Genomic DNA, 21,296 nt, shown 5'->3' on the forward strand with positions numbered 1-21,296 from the left:
CCTAGTAAGATTAAAGAATTGTAGTGTTTTACGGAGCAAAGCCTCCTGTGTATGTATGAGAAGGACTGTAGCAACGTTCGTAGATAATAATCCAGCTATTGCTATTCAACAGTAGCATAAATGGATGTTATGTCATAGGGTCTGTTTTGTAGAAAGGAAAGCCAAAAGAGAAGAGGGGAAGATACTCTTATGAGTATGGTTAATGAACCAGTCTGTGAAACTTAAATTACAAGCAAATTAGCCATGCCTTTTTTTTATAAGATACTGAATATGCTGCTTTCATAGTTTCAGTGAATGAAAAAGCCCAGATTGCTATGCTTGCTCCAGACATCTGTTGAGTGGTTTAGAGTATCTGAGATGCAGTGAAAGACTTGTAGGTAGCTAAACGGGAAAGGTTGGTATTGAGCCGAAAGGGAGCTGTGTTTTTCAGTTTTGTTTTTATCTGAAAGAAAATGACCAGGTGGCATTAGTACAGTTCTTCATAAATAAGTCTTGACATTAAACTTGAAGCAAAGGAAAAGTTTTCAGAAAGCTGTTTGAGTTGCGTGATAGTCTTAAGGCATAAATAAATTGGTGTGAAATTACTTCTGTGAAATTGAGATAATTATTTACACTGATAATCAAGGCTTAACTGGACATGGAAACCAAGCTGTCCATCCTGTTTTGATCATAAGTGCCTCATATCTGTCCAGTTAAAAAATACAAGCTTATGATCAGTAAGTTATTTTATTTGGAATGCTTTGATTTACACCCAGTTTTTTCAGAAACCCATCACTTTTTGGATATAGAATATAGTCACTGAAGGGAGTACCAGTATACATAAATGCATGAATTATGTAAAAACGGAACATAATTCAAAAGAGATGGAATCAAAGAAAAAGACCATGATATAAATTTTGTACCTTCTTGCACATTGTGGTATTTCATGGATAATAGAGCGTTTTAAAGTGATATGGTTGCAAAAATGTGTATATCAGGAATTAATAAGCTAATGGGAAATTTTAAGAATTTCATGCTTATTAGTTTTTTCAGTATGTTTGTCTTCAGAACATATTTTAAGTCAGAATGAGCAAAGATAGTGGTCAAAGTTGGGAGAAGGTGTAATTTTACTGATTTTTTCTTTTTGACTTATTTGAACCTTGACATGTGCTATGGGTGAGTTTAGATAGGTGTGTACAAATATTTCAGCCTGGGATGCCTTGCTCTAACTATATCTTGATTTCTTAGCATGACTTAGTGAAAGCTTATTTTTAAGAATCTTCAGATTATAAAGTAGTGAAAATTTAACACTTAGGTGGGGGGAAATTATAGTTGTTAGATTTATGTTTGAATTATATTAAAATTGCTCACATTTTAGGAACTAGAATGAAACATGGGAGGAGGGTGAAGAGTATGGTTAAAAAAACATTTAGAGAAATTTAGTAAATTCTCTTTGTTAGAAACTAGAGTTTTGAACAATTTTAAAGACTATAAAATTGTTTTTTTTTTTTTTGTTTTTTTTTTTTTTAAATAAACTAGTTACTTGCACTTTACCTGCTGGCTTTTCCATTTGGTAGATAACATTCTGAACTCCAGCAGAGTTTTATAATCCCCACGTGCTTAAATATACTAAATGTTCTTTTTCCATTAAGGTTAATGTTCGTGAAGAAATTGAAGAGTTTTTTCCAAGAATGTGGAAGATAAATCAAGATAAAAGAAGGCTAATGAAAAGTATTAAAGATCAGAAAATTAAAATTGAATGGGGGAAAAAATTGAACAGAAGATTGGTCAGATAGAAGCACTTGAATATTTTTTTAAGGCTATTTTGAATTGTTTGAATTGGGGAAGAATACACGAAGTATGAAAAATGAAAAACTCAATGAAGAATGAAGAGAAGTAGAAAGCAAGAGTGAAGTAGAATTAAAAGAATCTGGAAGAATGAATGGGTCCTAGGTTAAGTAAATGTATGGTTTATGTTCCAGTGTCTGTATGATCAAGTTGTAGATGAATTTGCATGATTACTTAGTTAATAGAGAATTGGTGATCTGGTTCAAGTAGGGAATTATTGAGGACAGTTAGCAGTATTAACAATGGGTTATTATTGAGCTGAAATTTTTTCTGGAGGGTGTTGCCTAACCATTTGTTTTTCAGGAGCAATCAATATAAATAATTACGGTACTTTAAATGTTAGGTGTTAGGCATCTACATGACCAGTGCCATTTGTAATACTGTCTTCTTTGTTAGGAGTCTCGCTCTCAGTCAAAATCTCCAACGGGAACTCCTGCTCGTGTAAAATCGGAGAGCAGGTCAGGATCTCGTAGTCCATCAAGGGTTTCCAAACACTCTGAATCCCATTCTCGATCAAGATCAAAATCCAGGTAAGTGTGTTTAAGATAATACTTAAAATATTCTTCTGGGGTTTTTGAGGACAAAGCGGTTGTTGGCTGCATTTTGTGTAGAAATTTCACAAAAGACTCAAAATTATGAAGTAGTTTTTCGCAGACTGCTGTTTGTAAATGAATACTATATCCTAGACAAAGACTTGGAAGTATGGCTTCAGCCCAGGAGTTCCAGGCTGCATTGATTGCACCACTGCACCACAGCCTGGGTGCCAGGGAAACCCTGTCTCTGAAAAAATAAGAAACTAATACTAAAATCATCTCCCAGCCCAATTAATATATTGGATAGTTGCAACCAATACAAATTATGTGTATATAGCCATCGATTTAAATGTGTTTGGCATTTGATAATTAGTGTCTGGTTTCTATGCCAACAATATTCGCACAACAAAAAGGCGGTTTTCTGCATTGGAGTCTCACATGTAATTTAGTGCAGAGAAAGTTTTGTGTGTATGCTATGCTGGTTGGTCAGAACGATTGAGAAGCATTTTTAGGATTTACATTCCAGCTAGATTTTTATCTGAAGATTCTGACTCTGTCCAGGCTAGAGCTCTGGTCAGATGTAATTGGGCAGAAAAGTCCTTAGCTGATTCGGAGTCCCACCACCATGGACAACAGAAATACAATAGTGAACCAATGCAAAGTTCACTGTGAAATGCCCCAGGTGTACTGAAGTGGGATAAAAAGTTTTAAGACAGGCTGGGCGCAGTGGCTCACGCCTGTAATACCAACACTTTGGGAGGCCAAGGTGGATAGATAACTTGAGGTCAGGAGTTTTAGACCAGTCTGGGCAACATGGTGAAACCCTGCCTCTACTAGAAATACAAAAATTAGCTGGGCGTGGTGGTGGGCACCTGTAGTCCCAGCTACCTGGGAGGCCTAGGCAGGAGAATCGCTTGAACCCAGGAGGCGGAGGTTGCAGTGAACCAAGAGATAGCACCAGTGCACTCCACCCTGGGTGACAGAGACAGACTCTTTCTTTAAAAAAAAAAAAAAGTTTTAAAACAGCCTGACCAGTTAGCTTACGTCATTGTCATTCCTTGGGTGGAGGGATAGATTTTACGTCTTTGAATAGTCTACTTGCAAAGGGTCATGAGACAGAAAAATCAGTTAAAAGGCTGTCCTTTTCTTGGGGTTAGCAACCATGCTGTTTGCTGCTACAGCAAGGGTCTAGCCCAGTGCTTGATTACTTACTACTCAGTTATTAAATTTATTATGTGCAGAATAGCACTGGCTAGAATTTGAGCATAGAAATAGAAAGGAGCATGTTTTTGCTTTAGGGCCTTTGCATTTGCCGCCTTCAACCTAGAATGTTTTTCTCCTGTCTCATTTCATTTGATTGTCACTGAGAACATTAAGTTACTCACATATCCATTATTCCCTTACTCTTAATTTTTTTATGTTGTCACTGTCTGATTAAAAAAAATAGAGACTCTTGAAGAGTTTTTTGTTTTTTTGTTTTTTTTGAGATGGAGTCTCGCTCTGTTGCCCAGACTGCAGTGCAGTGGCACGATCTTGGCTCACTGCAACGTCCACCTCCCGGGTTCAAGCAGTTCTCCTGCCTCAGCCTCCCGAGTAGCTGGGATCACAGGCACCTGGCTAATTTCTCGTATTTTTAGTAGAGAGGAGTTTCACCATGTTGGCCAGGCTGGTCTTGTACTCCTGCTTCAGGTGATCTGCCCACCTCGGCCTCCCAAAGTGTTGGGATTACAGGTGTGAGCCACTGCGCCCAGCTGGAAGAATTTTATTGTCTCACTTTCATTGCTGTTTAAAAGTAATAATTGATGTTTTAAATTAAGGGTTTTCTTTTTTTTTTCTCATTTTAAAAACTGGAACTGTAAATTGGTGCTAGTTAAAATGGGAAATAGCAACTCTTCTAGCATTATTGTTCACCTATTGTGTTTCATAAGGTCTTTCCTCATTAGTTTTATTCCTGTATTCCACATCCTCACTTTGTAAAATTATGCAAAAAATTTTTGCTTGATTACTTAGTTAACAGAAAATTGGTGATCTGGTTCAAGTAGGGAATTACTGAGGATAGTTAGCAGTATCAACAATGGGTTATTATTGAGCTGAAAAAAAGTAGAGACTCTTGAAGAGTTTTTTGTTTTGTTTGTTTGTTTGTTTTTTGAGATGGAGTCTTGCTCTGTTTCCCAGGCTGGAGTGCAGTGGTGCGATCTTGGCTCACTGCAACCTCCACCTCCTGGGTTCATTGAGTACTGTATAGAAGGTATTTTATATGACTGTCATCACTGCTGGTCTGTGTCAGTTTAGTTAAGGGTGGGTCATGTGAATGGTAGGTAAGAATTCGTTGAATTAGTCTTTTTTTTGAAGACAGAGTCTCACTCTGTCGCCAGGCTGGAGTACAGTGGCCTGATCTCGGCTCACTGCAATGGCCTCCTCCCGATTTCAAGTGATTCTCTTGCCTCAGCCTCCCAAGTAGCTGGCACGGGATTACAGGCATGTGCCACCAACACCCAGCTAATTTTTCGTATTTTTAATAGAGACAGGGTTTTATCATGTTGGCCACGATGGTCTTGATCTCCTGACCTTATGATCTGCCTGCCTTGGCCTCCCAAAGGGCTAGGATTACAGGCGTGAGCCACCATGCCTGGCCTGTCAGATTAGTCTTACAGGCAAAGAAAGGACTGCAGGCAACTGGAAATTAGAGCAACTGGGAACTAGAAAAGCAGAGTAGACAAGTGAAATGTTACAGAAAGCATCAATAAGTAAAGGCTTAGGCTGAGTGTGGTGGCTCATGCCTATGACCCCAGCACTTTGGGAGCACAAGGAGGGGTGGATCACTTGAGGTCAGGAGTTCGAGACCATCCTGGCCAACATGTTGAGACCCCATCTCTACTAAAAATGCAAAAAATTTGCCAGGTGTGGTGGCATAGGCCTGTTCCCAGGAACTCGGGAGGCTGAGATAGGAGAATCACTTGAACCCAGGAAGTGGAGGTTGCAGTGAGCCAAGATCAGGCCACTGCACACTCCAGTCTGGGTGACAGAGTGAGATTCTGTCTCAAGAAGAAGAAGAAAAAAAGAAGAAACAAGAAATGAAGACTCAGAAATGTTACCAGTTTTGGGCCAGGCACGGTGGCTCATGCCTGTAATCCCAGCGCTTTGGGAGGCCGAGGTGGGTGGATCACAAGGTCAGGAGTTCGAGACCAATCTGGCCAACATGGTGAAACCCTGTCTCTACTAAAAACGCAAAAATTAGCCGGGCATGCTGGCAAGTGCCTGTAATCCCAGCTACTTGGGAGGCTGAGGCAGGAGAATCACTTGAACCCAGAAGGCGGAGGTTGCAGTGAGCTGAGATTGTGCCATTGCACTCCAGCCTGGGTGAAGAAGTGAGACTCTGTCTCAAAAAAAAAAAAGAAATGTTATCAGTTTTGATGGGCATTTAGGTGGTTGTTGAATTAGTTTAGCAGATACTAGATTGCAGCAGGCTAAAGAAGAATTGGAAATGGAGTTGATACTTAGCAGAGAAGGGAATGTAGAACTTTATGGCCCAGGCACACTGGTTTAATTGGGGAGGTCGAGGTGGGCAAATTTCTTAAACAGGACTTCAAGACCAGCCTGGGCAACATGGCGAAACCCCGTCACTACAAAAAAATATAAAAATTAGCCAGGCATGGTGGTGCATGCCTGTAGTCCTAGTCTGGGAAGCTGAGGTGGAAGAATTTCTTGAGCCTGGGAGAGAGAGGTTGCAGTGAGCTGAGATCAGGCCACTGCACTCCAGCCTGGGCGACAAATAACTATATGGAGAAAGTAGCAGAAAATCAAAAAGGATTTTGTTTGTTTTTTGAGACAGAGTTTCACTCATGTTCCCAGGCTGGAGTGCAGTGGCACGATCTCGGCTCACTGCAACCTCCACCTCCCGGGTTCAAGCGATTCTCCTGCCTCAGCCTCCCAAGTAGCTGGAACTACAGGCATGCACCACCACGCCCAGCTAATTTTTGTATTTTTAGTAGAGACAGGGTTTCACCATGTTGGCAAGGATGGTCTCTATCTCTTGACCTCGTGATCTGCCTGCCTCGGCCTCCCAAAGTGCTGGGATTACAGGTGTGAGCCACTGCGCCCAGTCTGTTTTTTTGTTTTGTTTTGTTTTTGTTTCTTTTTAAAGAGAAATGTGGAGTCTTGCTATGTTGCCTGGACTAGACTTGTCCTCCTGGGCCCAAGTGATTTTTCTTCCTTTTTTTTTTTTTTTTGAGACGGAGTCTCGCTCTGTCGCCCAGGCGGGAGTGCAGTGGCACAATCTCGGCCCACTGCAAGCTCCGCCTCTCGGGTTCATGCCATTTCCTGCCTCAGCCTCCCGAGTAGCTGGGGCTACAGGCACCCGCCACCACGCCCGGCTAATTTTTTGTATTTTTAGTAGAGGGGTTTCACCATGTTAGCCAGGATGGTCTTGATCTCCTGACCTCATGATCCACTCACCTTGGCCTCCCAAGTTGCTGGGATTACAGGCAGGAGCCACCATGCCCGGCCCCAAGTGATTTTTCTTGCTTCATCTTTCTATGTAGCTGGGAACATAAGCAGACGTCACTGCACTTAGCTAAGAATCAAAGGATTTTATTTATTTATTTATTTGAGACAGGGTCTCGTTCTGTCACCATGCTGGAGTGCAGTGGCACAATCTCGGCTTGCAACCTCCACTTCCTGGGTTCAAGTGATTCTCCTGCCTCAGCCTCCCAAGTAGCTGGAATTACAGGTGCCTGCCACCACGCCTGGCTAATTTTTGTATTTTTAGTAGAGACGAGGTTTCAACATGTTGGCCAGGATGGTCTTGATCTCCTGACCTCGTGATCTACTCACCTCGGCCTCCCAGAGTGCTGGGATTACAAGCATGAGCCACCGCACCCAGCCAGGATTTTATTTTATAGCAATAGTTGGGTTTTTGTTTTTTGGTTTTTTTTAAGAGAAGATGGGGCCTTAACATTTTTGTAAGGTTAGGTGAAAAGGGTGAATGTAGAGGGGCTTGACTGAGACCAGAGTGGAAGATGTAGTGACTTAAGTGAACCAGAGGAAGAATATCCATTCCTTCAGAAACAAGGAGGAAGGACCTGAAAATAATTAGGGATATATGTATACCTCCTTGGGAGAGGGAGGGACTTTAGCCATTTTGTTTCAGTATTTTTACCTAAATGTATTTCTCTCAAAGGTCGAGGTCAAGGAGACATTCTCATAGACGTTACACTCGATCCAGATCCCACTCTCACTCTCATAGGAGACGATCTCGAAGTAGATCATATACACCAGAATACCGGCGGCGAAGGAGCCGAAGCCATTCTCCAATGTCTAACCGGAGAAGACATACTGGCAGCAGGGTATGTGGTTTATAAAAGTTAATGAAGACTTATTTTCTCTTTCCTGTGTTTAGTCATGGCATATCTTGCTTTTAGGAGAGCTTGGCCATTGTTTAGAAGTGATACTCTGGAAACATCCTTAATGAGCTGCTTTAGCTTTCAGAGTAAAGGAAATGCCACCATCTTTCGTAAGCTTACCATGTTTTATGACAAAGAATGCAAAGGAAGTATATTTTCCTTTTTTTAGACAAAGTCTTACTCTGTCTCCCAGGCTGGAGTGCAGGGGTGCAATTTCGACTCACTGCAGCCTTAGCCTCCTGAATAGCTGGGGTTGCAGGTGTGCGCCACCACACCCGGCTAATTTTTGTATTTTTAGAAATGGGGTTTCTTGGGAGGCCGAGGCGGGCGGATCACGAGGTCAGGAGATCGAGACCATGGTGAAACCCCGTCTCTACTAAAATACAAAAAAATTAGCCAGGCATGGTGGCGGGCGCCTGTAGTCCCGGCTACTCGGAGAGGCTGAGGCAGGAGAATGGCGTGAACCCGGGAGGCAGAGCTTGCAGTGAGCCGAGATTGCACCACTGCACTCCAGACTGGGCGACAGAGCGAGACTCCATCTCAAAAAAAAAAGAAAAAAAAGAAATGGGGTTTCACCATGTTGGCCCGTCTGGTCTCGAACTCCTGACCTCAGGTGATCAACCTGCCTTGGCCTCCCAAAGTGCTGGGGTTACAGGTGTGAGCTACCGTGCCTGGCCAGGAGTATATTTTTCTTTTCATGACGTTTGAGTAAAAAGGAGATGAAGGCTGGGCGTGGTGGCTCACACCTGTAATCCCAGCACTTTGGGAGGCCAAAGGGGGTGGATCAACTGAGGTCAGGAGTTTGAGACCAGCCTGGCCAACATGGTGAAACCCCATCTCTGCTAAAAATACAAAAATTAGCCAGGCGTGATGGCTTACACCTGTAATCCCAACTACTTGAGAGGCTGAGGCTGGAGAATACCTTGAACCCCGGGAGGCGGAGGTTGCAGTGAGCCGAGATTGTGCCACTGTATTCCAGTCTGGCCTGGGAGACAGAGTGAGACTCTGTCTCAAAAAAAGAAAAAAAGGAGATGAAATTTGGGAAGAAATATGTTCCGGCCGGGTGCAGTGGCTCACGCCTGTAATCCCAGCACTTTGAGAGGCCAAGGCGGGTGGATCACGAGGTCAGGAGATCGAGACCATGCTGAAACCCCGTCTCTACTAAAAATACAAAAAATTAGCTGGGCACGGTGGCGGACGCCTGTAGTCCCAGCTACTCGGGAGGCTGAGGCAGGAAAATGGTGTGAACCCGGGAGGCAGAGCTTGCAGTGAGCCAAGATCAGCCTGGGTGACAGAGCGAGACTCCGTCTCAAAAAAAAAAAAAGAAATATGTTCCAAGAATTCAAGTGAAAAGCATAAGCTGAGTTGGGAATACTGGGATATGTTCAAAGTTTTATGATGGGGTAAGGGGGGTCAAAGAAATATTAAAAACTTTGTAGTAATCATAGCTAACACTTTTATTCAGTACACTTAAAGCTCTTAACATTTCTGTGAGGCAAGTTATGTTATAGATAAAAAAATTGAGTCTTGGATGTATGACATTGAAGGAGTTTTGGTTTTGGTTTAGTTTTTGCTAACTGGCAGTCTAGGTTTCAACCAAGCAGCCGGGCTCTAAAGTTTGTAGAGCATGTTTGCATGCTGTACTGTGCTTCTCCCACAGGATACTAACTTAAACTGCGGTGGAGCATGTCATTTAATGTTTTGAAATCTGTAAATTTATTTCTAAAATCTGGATTGTGGGAACACTGAAAGAATATCCTTGCTAAAGAATGAAAATGGGCCAGGCATATTGGCTCACGCCTGTAATCCCAACTACTTGGGAGGCTGAGATGGGAGGATTCCCTGAGCCCAAGGAGGCCAAGGCTGCAGTGAGCCATGATCAGGCCGCTAAACTCCAGCTTGGGCAAGAGAATGAGACCCTGTCTCAGAAAAAAAAAAAAAAAAGAAAATGGAGGAGAGAGGGTCTAAATCAACAATTACAGATGAAGTCAGATTAAGTACAAATCTGTAAGGGATGTAAAGCATTTGAATAAACTAGAAAGATGGTATTAAACTGAGGATACTTTTTTTTTTGAGATGGAGTTTCGCTCTTATAAAAAGTAAAGTTTCTTCAGAGAGATTTTCTTCCCCATCTAATTAGAAGTAAATAATAATAACTTCTCTTAGAAGCAAAATTTATTCAAAGACCTGTGCTAACATTCTTAAATATCTGCTAGGCCGGGTGGGGTGGATCACCTGAGGTTGGGAGTTCGAGACCAGGCTGACCAACATGGAGAGACCCCATCTCTACTAAAAAATACAAAATTAGCTGGGGGTGGTGGTGCATGCCTGTAATCCCATCTACTTGGGAGGCTGAGGCAGGAGAATGGCTTGACCTCGGGAGGTGGAGGTTGAGGTGAGCCAAGATCGCACCATTGCCCTCCAGCCTGGGCAACAAGAGTGAAACTCCATCTCAAAAAAAAAAAAAAAATCTACTAGCCGTAATAAAAAAATCAATGTACTTTATGTTTTTAGCTCCCACAATTTAGCCTAAATATTTGCCCTAACGTGCTTATACTGGTCCAAACAAGCATTAAGTCATAGCCTGTTCCTCTTCCTTATTTAAAGGTGTTTTTACCTTTCTCAACATTCCACAAGTTACTTCCTCCTTCCTTTGTTCTCCTCTGCCTTTGCCTCTTTTAAAAAGTTCTAAGTTACTAGAGGGGCTTGACTGAGACCAGAGTGGACGATGTAGTGACTTAAGTGAAACAGAGGAAGAATATCCATTCCTCAGAAACAAGGAGGAAGGACCTGAAAATAATTAGGTCCTGTATTAGACAAATACAGAATGTGAAGTCCCATTCTAGCCAATAAAAAACAAACACAACAGTAAGGTAGACACGTCAGATTATAAATGACCCTGTCTCCTTTGTTCAGTGTACTCTTGTGACAAAACTGCTGACAAGTGTACCCTTTCTACAGAAAATAAAAATGGCCTTACTAAAAAAATGGATGTTCAAGTGCTATTTCTTTACAACACGGAGAAACAAACATTTCTAACACTCTTGTCGCCTAGGCTGGAGTGCGATGGCGCGATCTTGGTTCACTGCAACCTCCATCCCCGGGATTCAAGCGATTCTCCTGCCTCAGCCTCTGGAGTAGCTGGGATTACAGGCGCCCGCCACCATGCCCGGCTAATTTTTGTATTTTTAGTAGAGATGGGGTTTCACCATGTTGGCCAGGCTGGTCTCGAACTCCTAACCTCAGGTGATCCACCCACCTCAGCCTCCCAAAGGCTGGGATTACAAGATTTTTAGGATACATTATGAACATTGCTGGGCTGGAGAGTAAGAACATTTTAATTCAGGCTATAGACAGAAAGCATATCCCAAAGAAGGCCTTGGGTGTACTGTGAATTGTAAAATATAGCTCATCTGCTCTAGTTCTCTTAAAATCTTATCTCCAAATTACTAGAAACAATATATTGATTGTGTATTAGATGAGGTGTTCTAAACAAAGTATTTCTGTGTTTCTTTAATTTTGATTTTAATTTGGAGTTTTAAATAATATTTTTATTCAATAGGCAAATCCAGATCCCAACACTTGCCTTGGAGTGTTTGGCCTCAGTTTGTACACAACAGAGAGAGATCTTCGTGAAGTATTTTCTCGATATGGACCATTGAGTGGTGTCAATGTGGTTTATGATCAGCGAACTGGGCGATCTCGAGGATTTGCTTTTGTGTATTTTGAGAGAATAGATGACTCAAAGGAGGTAAATTTGTCTTTTATATGCCTGATTATAGTACTGAATTAGTGTGAAAAGTTAACAGACTTTTATTTCTGTAAACATGGCATCCTTTTTTCTTTCTTTTTTTTTTTTTTTTTTTTTTTTTATAAAGATAGGATCTTGCGGCCAGGCGCAGAGGCTCGTGCCTGTAATCCCAGCACTTTGGGAGACCGAGGCGGGTGGATCACGAGGTCAGGAGATCGAGACCATTCTGGCTAACACGGTGAAACCCCGTCTCTGCTAAAAATACGAACAATTAGCCAGGCGTGGTGGCGGGCACTTGTAGTCCCAGCTACTCGGGAGGCTGAGGCAGGAGAATGGCGTGAACCCAGGAGGTGGAGCTTACAGTGAGCCAAGATGGCGCCACTGCACTCCAGCCTGGGCAACAGAGCGAGACTCCGTCTCAGAAAAAAAAAAAAAAAAAGATAGGATCTTGCTGATTTTGCTCTGTTGCCCAGGCTGGAGTGCAGCCTCGACCTCCTGGGTTCAAGCAGTCCTCCTACCTCAGCCTCCTGAGTAGCAGAGACTACAAGTGTGGGCCACCATGCCCAGATAATTTTTTGTTGTAGAAATGAGGTCTCACTATGTTGCCCAGGCTTATCTCGAACTCCTGGCCTCAAGTGATCCTCCCAGAATGCTGGGTTTACAGGCATGAGCCATCATACATGGCCTGTTGTGTCCTTTCTAATTTTGACCTGATTCAAACTCTGCCTGTCAGTGTTAACAATTGGAGTGACCACAGTATCACTTTTTTTGGTTATGCTCTCTGCTATAGGCATATCCTAGTTGAAATCTGGCTGTGTAAAGTGAGCTATATGTGTTTAAATTAATGGAAAAAGTATGTTTAAGTGTTCTCTTTTGAAGAAGCCATAACGATGCTCCAAACAGATGATTACATTAACTTTTAAAAAGTAATTCTGTGATGTTTAGGTTTGATCTGTTTAATTTTGTGTCTATAGTGAGGAAGGAACTTGTTTTTCTATTCTCTAAATGTTCATTTATCAGTCTGTTCAATAATTGAAAAATAGTACATGGAAAGAATTGATAATTTTTTAGTGCTGTTCTTAACTTGCCTAACACAACGAACTAATCAATGTCAATGATTTGAAATAGTGCTATTCTAACATGTTAAATATTATAAAGGAAGTGGTAGGCTTGCTTTAAGTTTTTGCAGGGAGTCTTGCTGTGTTGCTTAGGCTGGTCTTGGAACAACTCCTGGCCTCAACTGTTCCTCCTGCCTTGGCCTCCCAAGGTACTAGAATTACTGATGTGAGCCACCATACCTGGCCTAGGCTTACTTACTCTTTACTAAAAGTTGATAGTAATTGATTTAGAAAATTGCATTTTAAGGAATTTGAAGCTCAGTACTTTTAGTTTTATTAGACCTTCTATCTTTTAAATTAAAATATATATATTCGTATATATCTGGAAGTTTTATTAGACCTTAATAATCAGGCTATTTTTCTTTTTTTTTTTTTTTTTGAGACGGAGTCTTGGTCTGTCGCCCAGGCTGGAGTGCAGTGGCGCGATCTCGGCTCACTGCAAGCTCCACCTCCCGGGTTCATGCCATTCTCCTGCCTCAGCCTCCCATGTAGCTGGGACTACAGGCACCCGCCACCACGTCCAGCTAATTTTTTGTATTTTTAGTAGAGGCGGGGTTTCACTTTGTTAGCCAGAATGATCTCAATCTCTTGACCTCGTGATCTGCCTGCCTCAGCCTCCCAAGGTGTTAGGATTACAGGCGTGAGCCACCGCGCCTGGCCAAGTCAGGCTATCTTTCAAAAACAGTAAGTTCTTGGCATCTGGTGGGTAGAAGCCAGGAACACTGCTAAATAACCATACAGTACACAAGCTGGCACCCCATAACATGGAATCAGGTTCAAAATGTCAATAGTGCTAAGGTTGAGAAACCCCAGATAACTCTTAACAAACTAGTACTTTAATTTTTAAGTCATTTATGTCACAGGCAGTTTAATACCTTAATTTGTCAGTATTATGACTTTTTTTTTTTTTACTGTTACATATTTGTGATTTATATATTCCTTTTCTCAAGAGATACAGGTTATCAATTTAGAAATACTAGGATATCTGAGCTGAAGTAAAAGTTGCAAAATGCAAGCCAGAACAGTTTAATTTTTATTATTATTATTATTTTTTAATGTGAAACGTGTTTATCTCGATTCCACCTCCCCCCTTCCACTTCTGGATAAAACTAAAATGGCAGGCCGGGCACAGTGGCTCACACCTTGTAAGCCCAGCACTTCGGGAGGCTGAGGTGGGTGGATCACCTGAGGTCAGGAGTTCAAGACCAGCCTGGCCAACATGGTGAAACCCCGTCTCTACTAAAAATACAAAAATTAGCCAGGCATTGTGGCAAGCACCTGTAATCCCAAGCTACTCGGGAGGCTGAGGCAGGAGAATTGCTTGAACCTGGGAGGCAGAGGTTGTAGTGAGCTAAGTTTGTGCCACTTCACTCCAGCCTGGGCAACAGAGTGAGACTCCACTTCAGTTCAAAAAGAAAAAAAAAAAAAGCTTAACTGGCAACTTTAAAGACAGGAGCAGTTACTTAGTGGCAGGGTTAGAAGTTCCTTTTAGTTCACTAGGTGACAGTATGTTACTTAAGGAGTGGGATGACTAGGCTTGTCAGCTAAATCGCAGTTTCTCTTTTCGGTTGCCCAGGCTGAATTCTCAGCTAACACAGGCATGTTGTATGGTTTCTTCTCTATGGCTGAGACGGCCTCCAGTCTTTAGGGACAGGCAATCTGAAGTGATGTGATTTTTTTTCTTTTTTTGTTGTTGTTGTTTGTTTGTTTTTGTTTTTGTTTTTTTTTTTTGGAGATGAGGTCTTGCTCTTTGCCCTGTCGCCTAGGCTGGAGTGTGGTGGCACGATCTCAGCTCACTGCAACTTCCGCCTCCCAGGCTCAAGTGATCCTCCCACCTTAGCCTCCCGAGTAGCTGGGACAACAGGTGTGCACCACCATGCCTGGCTAATTTTTGTATTTTTTTGGTAGAGACGGGGTTTTGCCCCATTGCCCAGGCTAGCCTCAAACTCTGGACCTCAAGCGATCTGCCCTCCTTGGCCTCCCCAAAGTGCCAGGATTACAGGCATGAGCCACTTCACTTGGCTAAAGTGATTTTTCTTTTTTTTTTTGAGACGGAGTCTTGCTCCATTGCCAGGCTGGAGGGCAGTGGCACAATCTTGGCTCACTGCAACCTCTGCCTCCCGGGTTCAAGCAATTCTGCCTCAGCCTCCCGAGTAGCTGGGACTACAGGTGCATGCCACCACACCCAGCTAATTTTTGTATTTTTAGTAGAGATGGGGTTTCACCATGTTGGTCGGGATGGTCTTGATCTCTTGACACCTCATGATCCACCCATCTTGGCCTCCCAAAGTGCTGGGAGTACAGGTGTGAGCCATTGTGCCCGGCCTAAAGTGATTTTTAAAATCTTTTTAAAATTTGTATTCCTTTTTGACTAACTTTTCCCTGATTCTGAAAATTTCACTGAAGTGTCAAAGTTATTAATGTGCATATGGTGAAGATAATAATAGAAGCTCCTCACCCTGTTTTAGTAAGAAGTACTTACAGATTTTGTGTGTGTTTTTTGGGGGGGTGCTTAGGATGGGGTGGGGGGAGATCAACTTAGAGAATTTTGATTTTTGGAACTTCAAATGGAAGATGTGTTAAATTTGTTACAGCTTTGCTTTTGCAGACATTTATGTGATGTAAAGTTCTTTTCAAAAATTGGACCGGGTGTGGTGGCTCATGCCTCTAATCCCAGCACTTTGGGAAGAGGATTTACTTGAGCCCAGGAGTTTGAGACCATCCTGGGGAAACATAGGGAGACTTGGTCTCTACAAATATATATATGTGTGTGAGAGAAAAGGAAAAAAAATTGTCCCAGCAACAAATAATACTCTGAGGTCTTTTCAAAGAGACCAAAGAGACATCTCTTATCTTCAAGAATTAGGCTGTGCAAGGTGGCTCATGCTATTTGGGAGGCTGAGGTGGGAAGGTCCCTCGAGGCCACGAGTCAGGAGACCAGCCTGGGCAACATATCGAGATCTTGTCTCTACAAAAATAAATGCATGCAGGCCAGGCGTGGTGGCTTACGCTTGTAATCCCAGCACTTTGGGAGGCCGAGGTCGGCGGATCACGAGGTCAAGAGATCGAGACCATCCTGGCCAACATGGTGAAACCCCATCTCTACTAAAAATACAAAAAATTAGCTGGGCATGGTGGCACATGCCTGTAGTCCCAGCTACTTGGGAGGCTGAGGCAGGAGAATCGCTTGAATCCAGGAGGCAGAGGCTGCAGTGAACCGAGGTCATGCCATTGCACTCCAGCCTGTGCAACAAGAACGAAACTTGGTCTCATAAATAAATAATAAAATGCAATCCATTGAATGGAATACTGTTTAGACCCCTTCTCTACCAAGAATTTTTGTTTTAATTAGCCGAGCATGGTGGCACAAACCTGTGGTCCTAGCTACTTAGGAGACTAAGGCTGGAGGATTGCATAAGCTGAGAAGTTTGTGGCCACAGTGAACTATGATCTTGTCACTGCCAGCCTGGGCAATGGAGTGAGACCCCCCCCCCTTTTTTTTAATGATGTTTAGTTTATGGGGCACTCTTACGGGGAAATATTTGTGGATACATAAAAATTGTGTAGTTTTTATTAGTTTATTATACTTTTATTAGTTCAGTCTCAGTAAAAGGCTGAAAGGCATTACCATAAATTTGTTCTTGTCTGTTTATATCATTTCTTCTTGGCTCCTCACTGAGTCTTAATCAGTATACTAGACTGCAAACTAAAGAATAAGATTGGGGGCAGGTTATAAAAAGAACGTGTATAAAGCTTAGCAAACCCTTTTTAATGTTCTGAAATCAGTCTTTGTAAGTGAAATTGCTGGAGACTAGAAAGTATGAAGTGGCAGTCTACCTGGGCAACCTACAAGAAGTTTAGCTTGAAAAGACTTCAGTCTCCGCTCCCCTGTTGATCTCATGGAGTGGGGAATGGGAATTGAACCAGAACTGGAAAATTATTTAGGAAAGTTTGTTAACTATTCTTTGCTGATCTCATGGAGTGGGGAATGGGAATTGAACCAGAACTGGAAAATTATTTGGGAAAGTTTATTAACTACTCTTTCTGCTGAGTAAATTAAAATGTGTTCTGGACGTTGTTGAGGTCTAGAATTGTCCACACAATGCCCTGTACAAGCTACACTGCTGTCATTTTCAAAATCAGGAGTTTATTTGGATTACATGTACTTTGTGCTTAATTTAAAGTAATGATTACTTCAAGACTGGTGAATTATACGTGACTTTTTGTGCCTATTCTTTCTAGGCTATGGAAAGGGCAAATGGAATGGAGCTGGATGGTAGAAGAATTCGGGTGGATTATTCTATCACCAAGAGAGCGCACACACCAACACCAGGCATCTACATGGGCAGACCAACTCAGTAAGAGTTCAAGTTTCCTAAGCTAAACTATGAAATCCACCAGAAATATGTGCAAAATTTTGATTACTGAGAAACTTTTTTCCTATAATTAGAATTGATTTTGGCAAGGGGGTTGGGTTTGGAACATAACATGGTCTCACTCTGTGGCCCAGGCTGGGCTGCTGTGGCGCCATCTCAGCTCACTGCAACCTCTGCTTCCTGGGTCAAGCAGTCCTTCCACCTCAGCCTCCCAGTTAGCTGGGACTATAGGCACCTGCCACCACGCCCAGCTGATTTTTGTGTTTTTTGTAGAGATGGGGTTTTGCCATGTAGGATTTTGCCTTGTTGCCCAGGCTGGTCTTGAAATTCTGGGCTGAAGTGATCTGCCTGCCTTGGCCTTCCAAAGTGTGGGATTGCAGGTGTGAGCCACCGTGGCAGGATAGAGTTGAAAGTTAAATACGTTTTTTTTTGTTTGTTTGTTGGTTTTGTGTTTTAGAGATAAGATTTCACTATGTTGTACAGGCCGGTCTTGAACTCGTGGGCTCAAGCAATCCACCTGCCTCAGCCAGTCTTTTTTTTTTTTTTTTTTTTTTTTTTTTTTTTTTGAGGGGGGTGGGGTTTGTTTGGCTGGATGGTTGTATTTTTAGTAGAGATGGGGTTTCACTGTGTTAGCCAGGATGGTTTTGATCTCCCGACCTCGTGATCCACCCGCCTCGGCCTCCCAAAGTGCTGGGATTACAGGTGTGAGCCACTGCACCTGGCCAGCCAGTCTTTTTATTTTTACACATGTATGTTTGAGGAACAGGTTAAATAAAAACTATCAAAAGTACATCCTGGCTTTTTTTTTTCCCCAGACCTGGCTCAGCTCTTTGTACTGTACAAGGAGAAAAATTATTGAATACTAGAAAAATATCATTTGCTGTTTAAATACTGATTCTCTTTTTGTTTTTTGTTTTGTTTTGTTTTTTTGTTTGTTTTCTTTTTTTTTTTTTTTTTTTGAGATGGAGTCTCGCTCTGTCGCCCACGCTGGAGTCCAGTGGCGCGATCTCAGCTCACTGCAAGCTCTGTCTCCCAGGTTCACGCCATTCTTCTGCCTCAGCCTTCCAAGTAGCTGGGACTACAGGTGCCTGCCACTGCGCCCGGCTAATTTTTTGTATTTTTAGTAGAGACGGGTTTCACTGTGTTAGCCGGGATGGTGTCTCAATCTTGACCTCGTGATCTGCCTGCCTCGGCCTCCTAAAGTGCTGGGATTACAGGCGTGAGGCACCACGCCCATCCCTCTTTTTGTTCTTATGTGACCTGGGGAAGTCTCTGTGTATAAGACAGATTTTATTGATTTTAGCATTTGTTAAACATATTAAAAGATTCCACAGTAGGCCGGGCACAGTGGCTCAACACGTATAATCCCAGCACTGGGAAGTCAAGGTGGGTGGATCACTTGAGCCCAGGAGTGTGTGACCAGCCTGAACAACATGGTGAAATCCCATCTCTCCTAAAAACATACAAAAATTAGCTGGGCGTGGTAGCAGGCACCTGTAGTCCTAGCTACTCAGGAGGCTGAGGTGGGAGGATTGCTTCAGCCTGAGAAGCAGAGTTTACAGTGATGTTGCGCCTCATAAGCAAAAGAATAAGATTGGGGGTAGGTTATAAAAAGAACGTGTAGCACCTTGTGAACAACTTTGGCTCGCTGCATCTTCTTCCTGGGTCATAGCAATCCTCCCACCTCAGCCTCCAAAATAGCTGGGACTGCATGTGCATGCCACCATGCTAGTTTTTTTGTTTTAAAGAGAGAAGGACTCTCTTAGAGAGGTCTCATTACATTGCCGGGGTGGGTCTTGAACACCTGGGCTCAAGGGATTCACCCACCTTGACTTCCCAGTGCTGAGGTTACAGGCATTAGCCATTGTACCCCAGTCTGATGTGTAGTGGCTCACACCTGTAATCTCAGCACTTTGGGAGGCTGAGGCAGGCAGATCACTTGAGGCTGGGAGTTCAAGACCATCCTGGGCAACATGGCAAAACCCTGCTTCTACTAAAAAAGAATACAAAAATTAGCCGGGTGTGGTGGCACATGCCTATAATCCCAGCTACTCCGGAGCTGAGGCACAGGAATCACTTGAACTTGGGAGGCGGAGGTTGCAGTGAGCCTGGGCGACAGAGTGAGACTCTTTCTCAAAAAAGAAAAAAACGTAAGTAGGGGTTTTGATAATGTTTTTAAATATACAACCCTCCTGGCTGGCTCGCAATATTCATTGGCCGGGCGCAGTGGCTCACACCTGTAATCCCAGCACTTTGGGAGGCCGAGGTGGGTGGATCACGAGATCAGGACCACGGTGAAACCCTGTCTCTACTAAAAATACAAAAAATTAGCTGGGTGTGGTGGCAGGCGCCTGTAGTCCCAGCTACTCAGGAGGCTGAGGCAGGAGAATGGCATGAACCCGGGAGGTGGAGCTTGCAGTGAGCCGAGATCACACCACTGCACTCCAGCCTGGGCGACAGAGCAAGACTCCGTCTCAAAAAAATAAAATAAAATATACAACCAAAGGCAGTATTCACAGAGGTATTTCTTGGGAATAAAAGAAGGAATATAGTCATTCCTTGTTATTCTCTTTGGTGTCCAGAGTTAGTTACTTTAAAATTCTTGGTGTTTATTGCCTTTTAGTCACAGGGATACACCTTTTATTCATTTATTTATTTATTTACCAGTCTCATTTAGCAGTAGGGATGCATCTTAGCATTTTTATACTGCTGCTCCACACAGTGCTTCATCATTTCAATTTGTTGAAAAGATTTTGATTTGAGCAGTGCATTAGTAGAAGAGCAGTTAAGAGTTTTGAGAGTTTTGTGAAGCCCTTTGTTATGTATGTAGTTGAATAAGGCAAACCAGAATACCATAGGAGTCAGTAAAATGAGATACGGAGGCAATTTCTCATGAAAGGGATGTTCTTTCTCACTTTTCTCTTTTTTAAGCCATTCAGTTTGTATTAAAGTGTCCTGGAAAGTAGTCATTCACACTAATGCAGAATTTTTACATTTTTATGCAGTAGTGGTGGTGGTGGTGGAGGAGGCGGCGGCGGTGGAGGTGGAGGTGGTGGCAGACGTCGAGATTCTTACTATGATAGAGGATATGATCGTGGGTATGACAGATATGAAGACTATGATTACCGGTACAGGTAATGTTTTAACTTGAGCTTTCTGTTCTAAATTAGATGATAGTAGTGTTACTTCGCACTTTTATGTTGGATACATATGAATAAAAACTTGATTTTTAAAATAGATTATATATGATGCTTTGGGAACAGAAGTTAGCAATCTGTATATGCCAGTATTTTTTTGTGCTATATACTTTTCTCATTGGCACAAAGAGAACTTAAGTAGTTATCACCTTCGGTACATTATTATTTTGAATGATGAGGAATTTTTATTTTAATCTGCCTCAGTGGAGTGATTATATAGTATGCTAAGTAATCTTTCATTTCTTACAGAAGACGATCACCTTCTCCATATTATAGTCGATATAGATCACGATCAAGATCTCGTTCCTACAGCCCAAGTATGTGAACTTTGCTTTTTTAGCATTAAAAACCTCATTTCTAATTAATGGCTTACTTTAGAATATTAGAGTATAAGGTGGAAGGTGGCAGTTAATAGTTGGAAAAATATGAGGCAAATTAAACTATAATTGTTAACTTTTTTTTTTTTTGCTTTTTCTCTTTTAGGACGCTATTGATAACGGAATGGTTGCAATTAAGGACATTTTTTTTCCTCTTTATTTTCTTTTCAATTCTGAGATGTCCCCAAGCTTTGGATTCTTCCTACTCCTTAAGAAAAACACTTTGGTTTATTTAGCATCTACACTTTTGTCAATTGTGTTGCTGTTTTCCACCCCTTTTATTATACTCTTAAAGATGTAATTGTCATTTTGAGCAGTTAAACATCTTGAGTATAAAAAGAATCCCAATGTTATGCTTTGTAAATTTTTTTGCTTTTACCTAGATAAACTTCTAGCTAATCAAATAAGGAAAGAAACTGTCTTTTTAAAGCTTCTTTTGTGTTAGATAGTGTATTACCGCCTCCTGGGTTCACGCCATTCTCCTGCCTCAGCCTCTCCGAGTAGCTGGGACTACAGGCGCCCGCCACCACGCCCGGCTAATTTTTTTGTATTTTTAGTAGAGACGGGGTTTCACCGTGGTCTCGATCTCCTGACCTTGTGATCCACCCGCCTCGGCCTCCCAAAGTGCTGGGATTACAAGCGTGAGCCACCGCGCCCGGCCGAGCTCTTTTTTTTTTTTTAACTTTATTTTCAGGAAAGTAACACATGAAGTAGT

At 42.3% G+C, this 21,296-nt stretch overlaps 1 protein-coding gene across 1 annotated transcript in view; it reads left to right on the forward strand.

Annotated features, from left to right (window-relative positions):
- The window catches only part of TRA2A (transformer 2 alpha homolog), a 29,184-nt gene extending 8,250 nt beyond the window's left edge, over positions 1 to 20,934 (forward strand). The window contains exons 2-8 of the mRNA XM_032759277.2: positions 2,224 to 2,357; positions 7,540 to 7,705; positions 11,325 to 11,513; positions 16,874 to 16,989; positions 20,013 to 20,141; positions 20,454 to 20,521; positions 20,688 to 20,934. Coding sequence (XP_032615168.1) covers positions 2,224 to 2,357; positions 7,540 to 7,705; positions 11,325 to 11,513; positions 16,874 to 16,989; positions 20,013 to 20,141; positions 20,454 to 20,521; positions 20,688 to 20,698 — 813 coding nt within the window. The 3' untranslated portion in view covers positions 20,699 to 20,934. The remainder of the gene's footprint in view (positions 1 to 2,223; positions 2,358 to 7,539; positions 7,706 to 11,324; positions 11,514 to 16,873; positions 16,990 to 20,012; positions 20,142 to 20,453; positions 20,522 to 20,687) is intronic.
- The last annotated feature ends 362 nt before the right edge of the window (positions 20,935 to 21,296 follow it).

Source organism: Hylobates moloch, unplaced genomic scaffold (assembly GCF_009828535.3).
Source record: "Hylobates moloch isolate HMO894 unplaced genomic scaffold, HMol_V3 SCAFFOLD_1, whole genome shotgun sequence".
Classification (NCBI taxonomy): Eukaryota; Metazoa; Chordata; class Mammalia; order Primates; family Hylobatidae; genus Hylobates; species Hylobates moloch.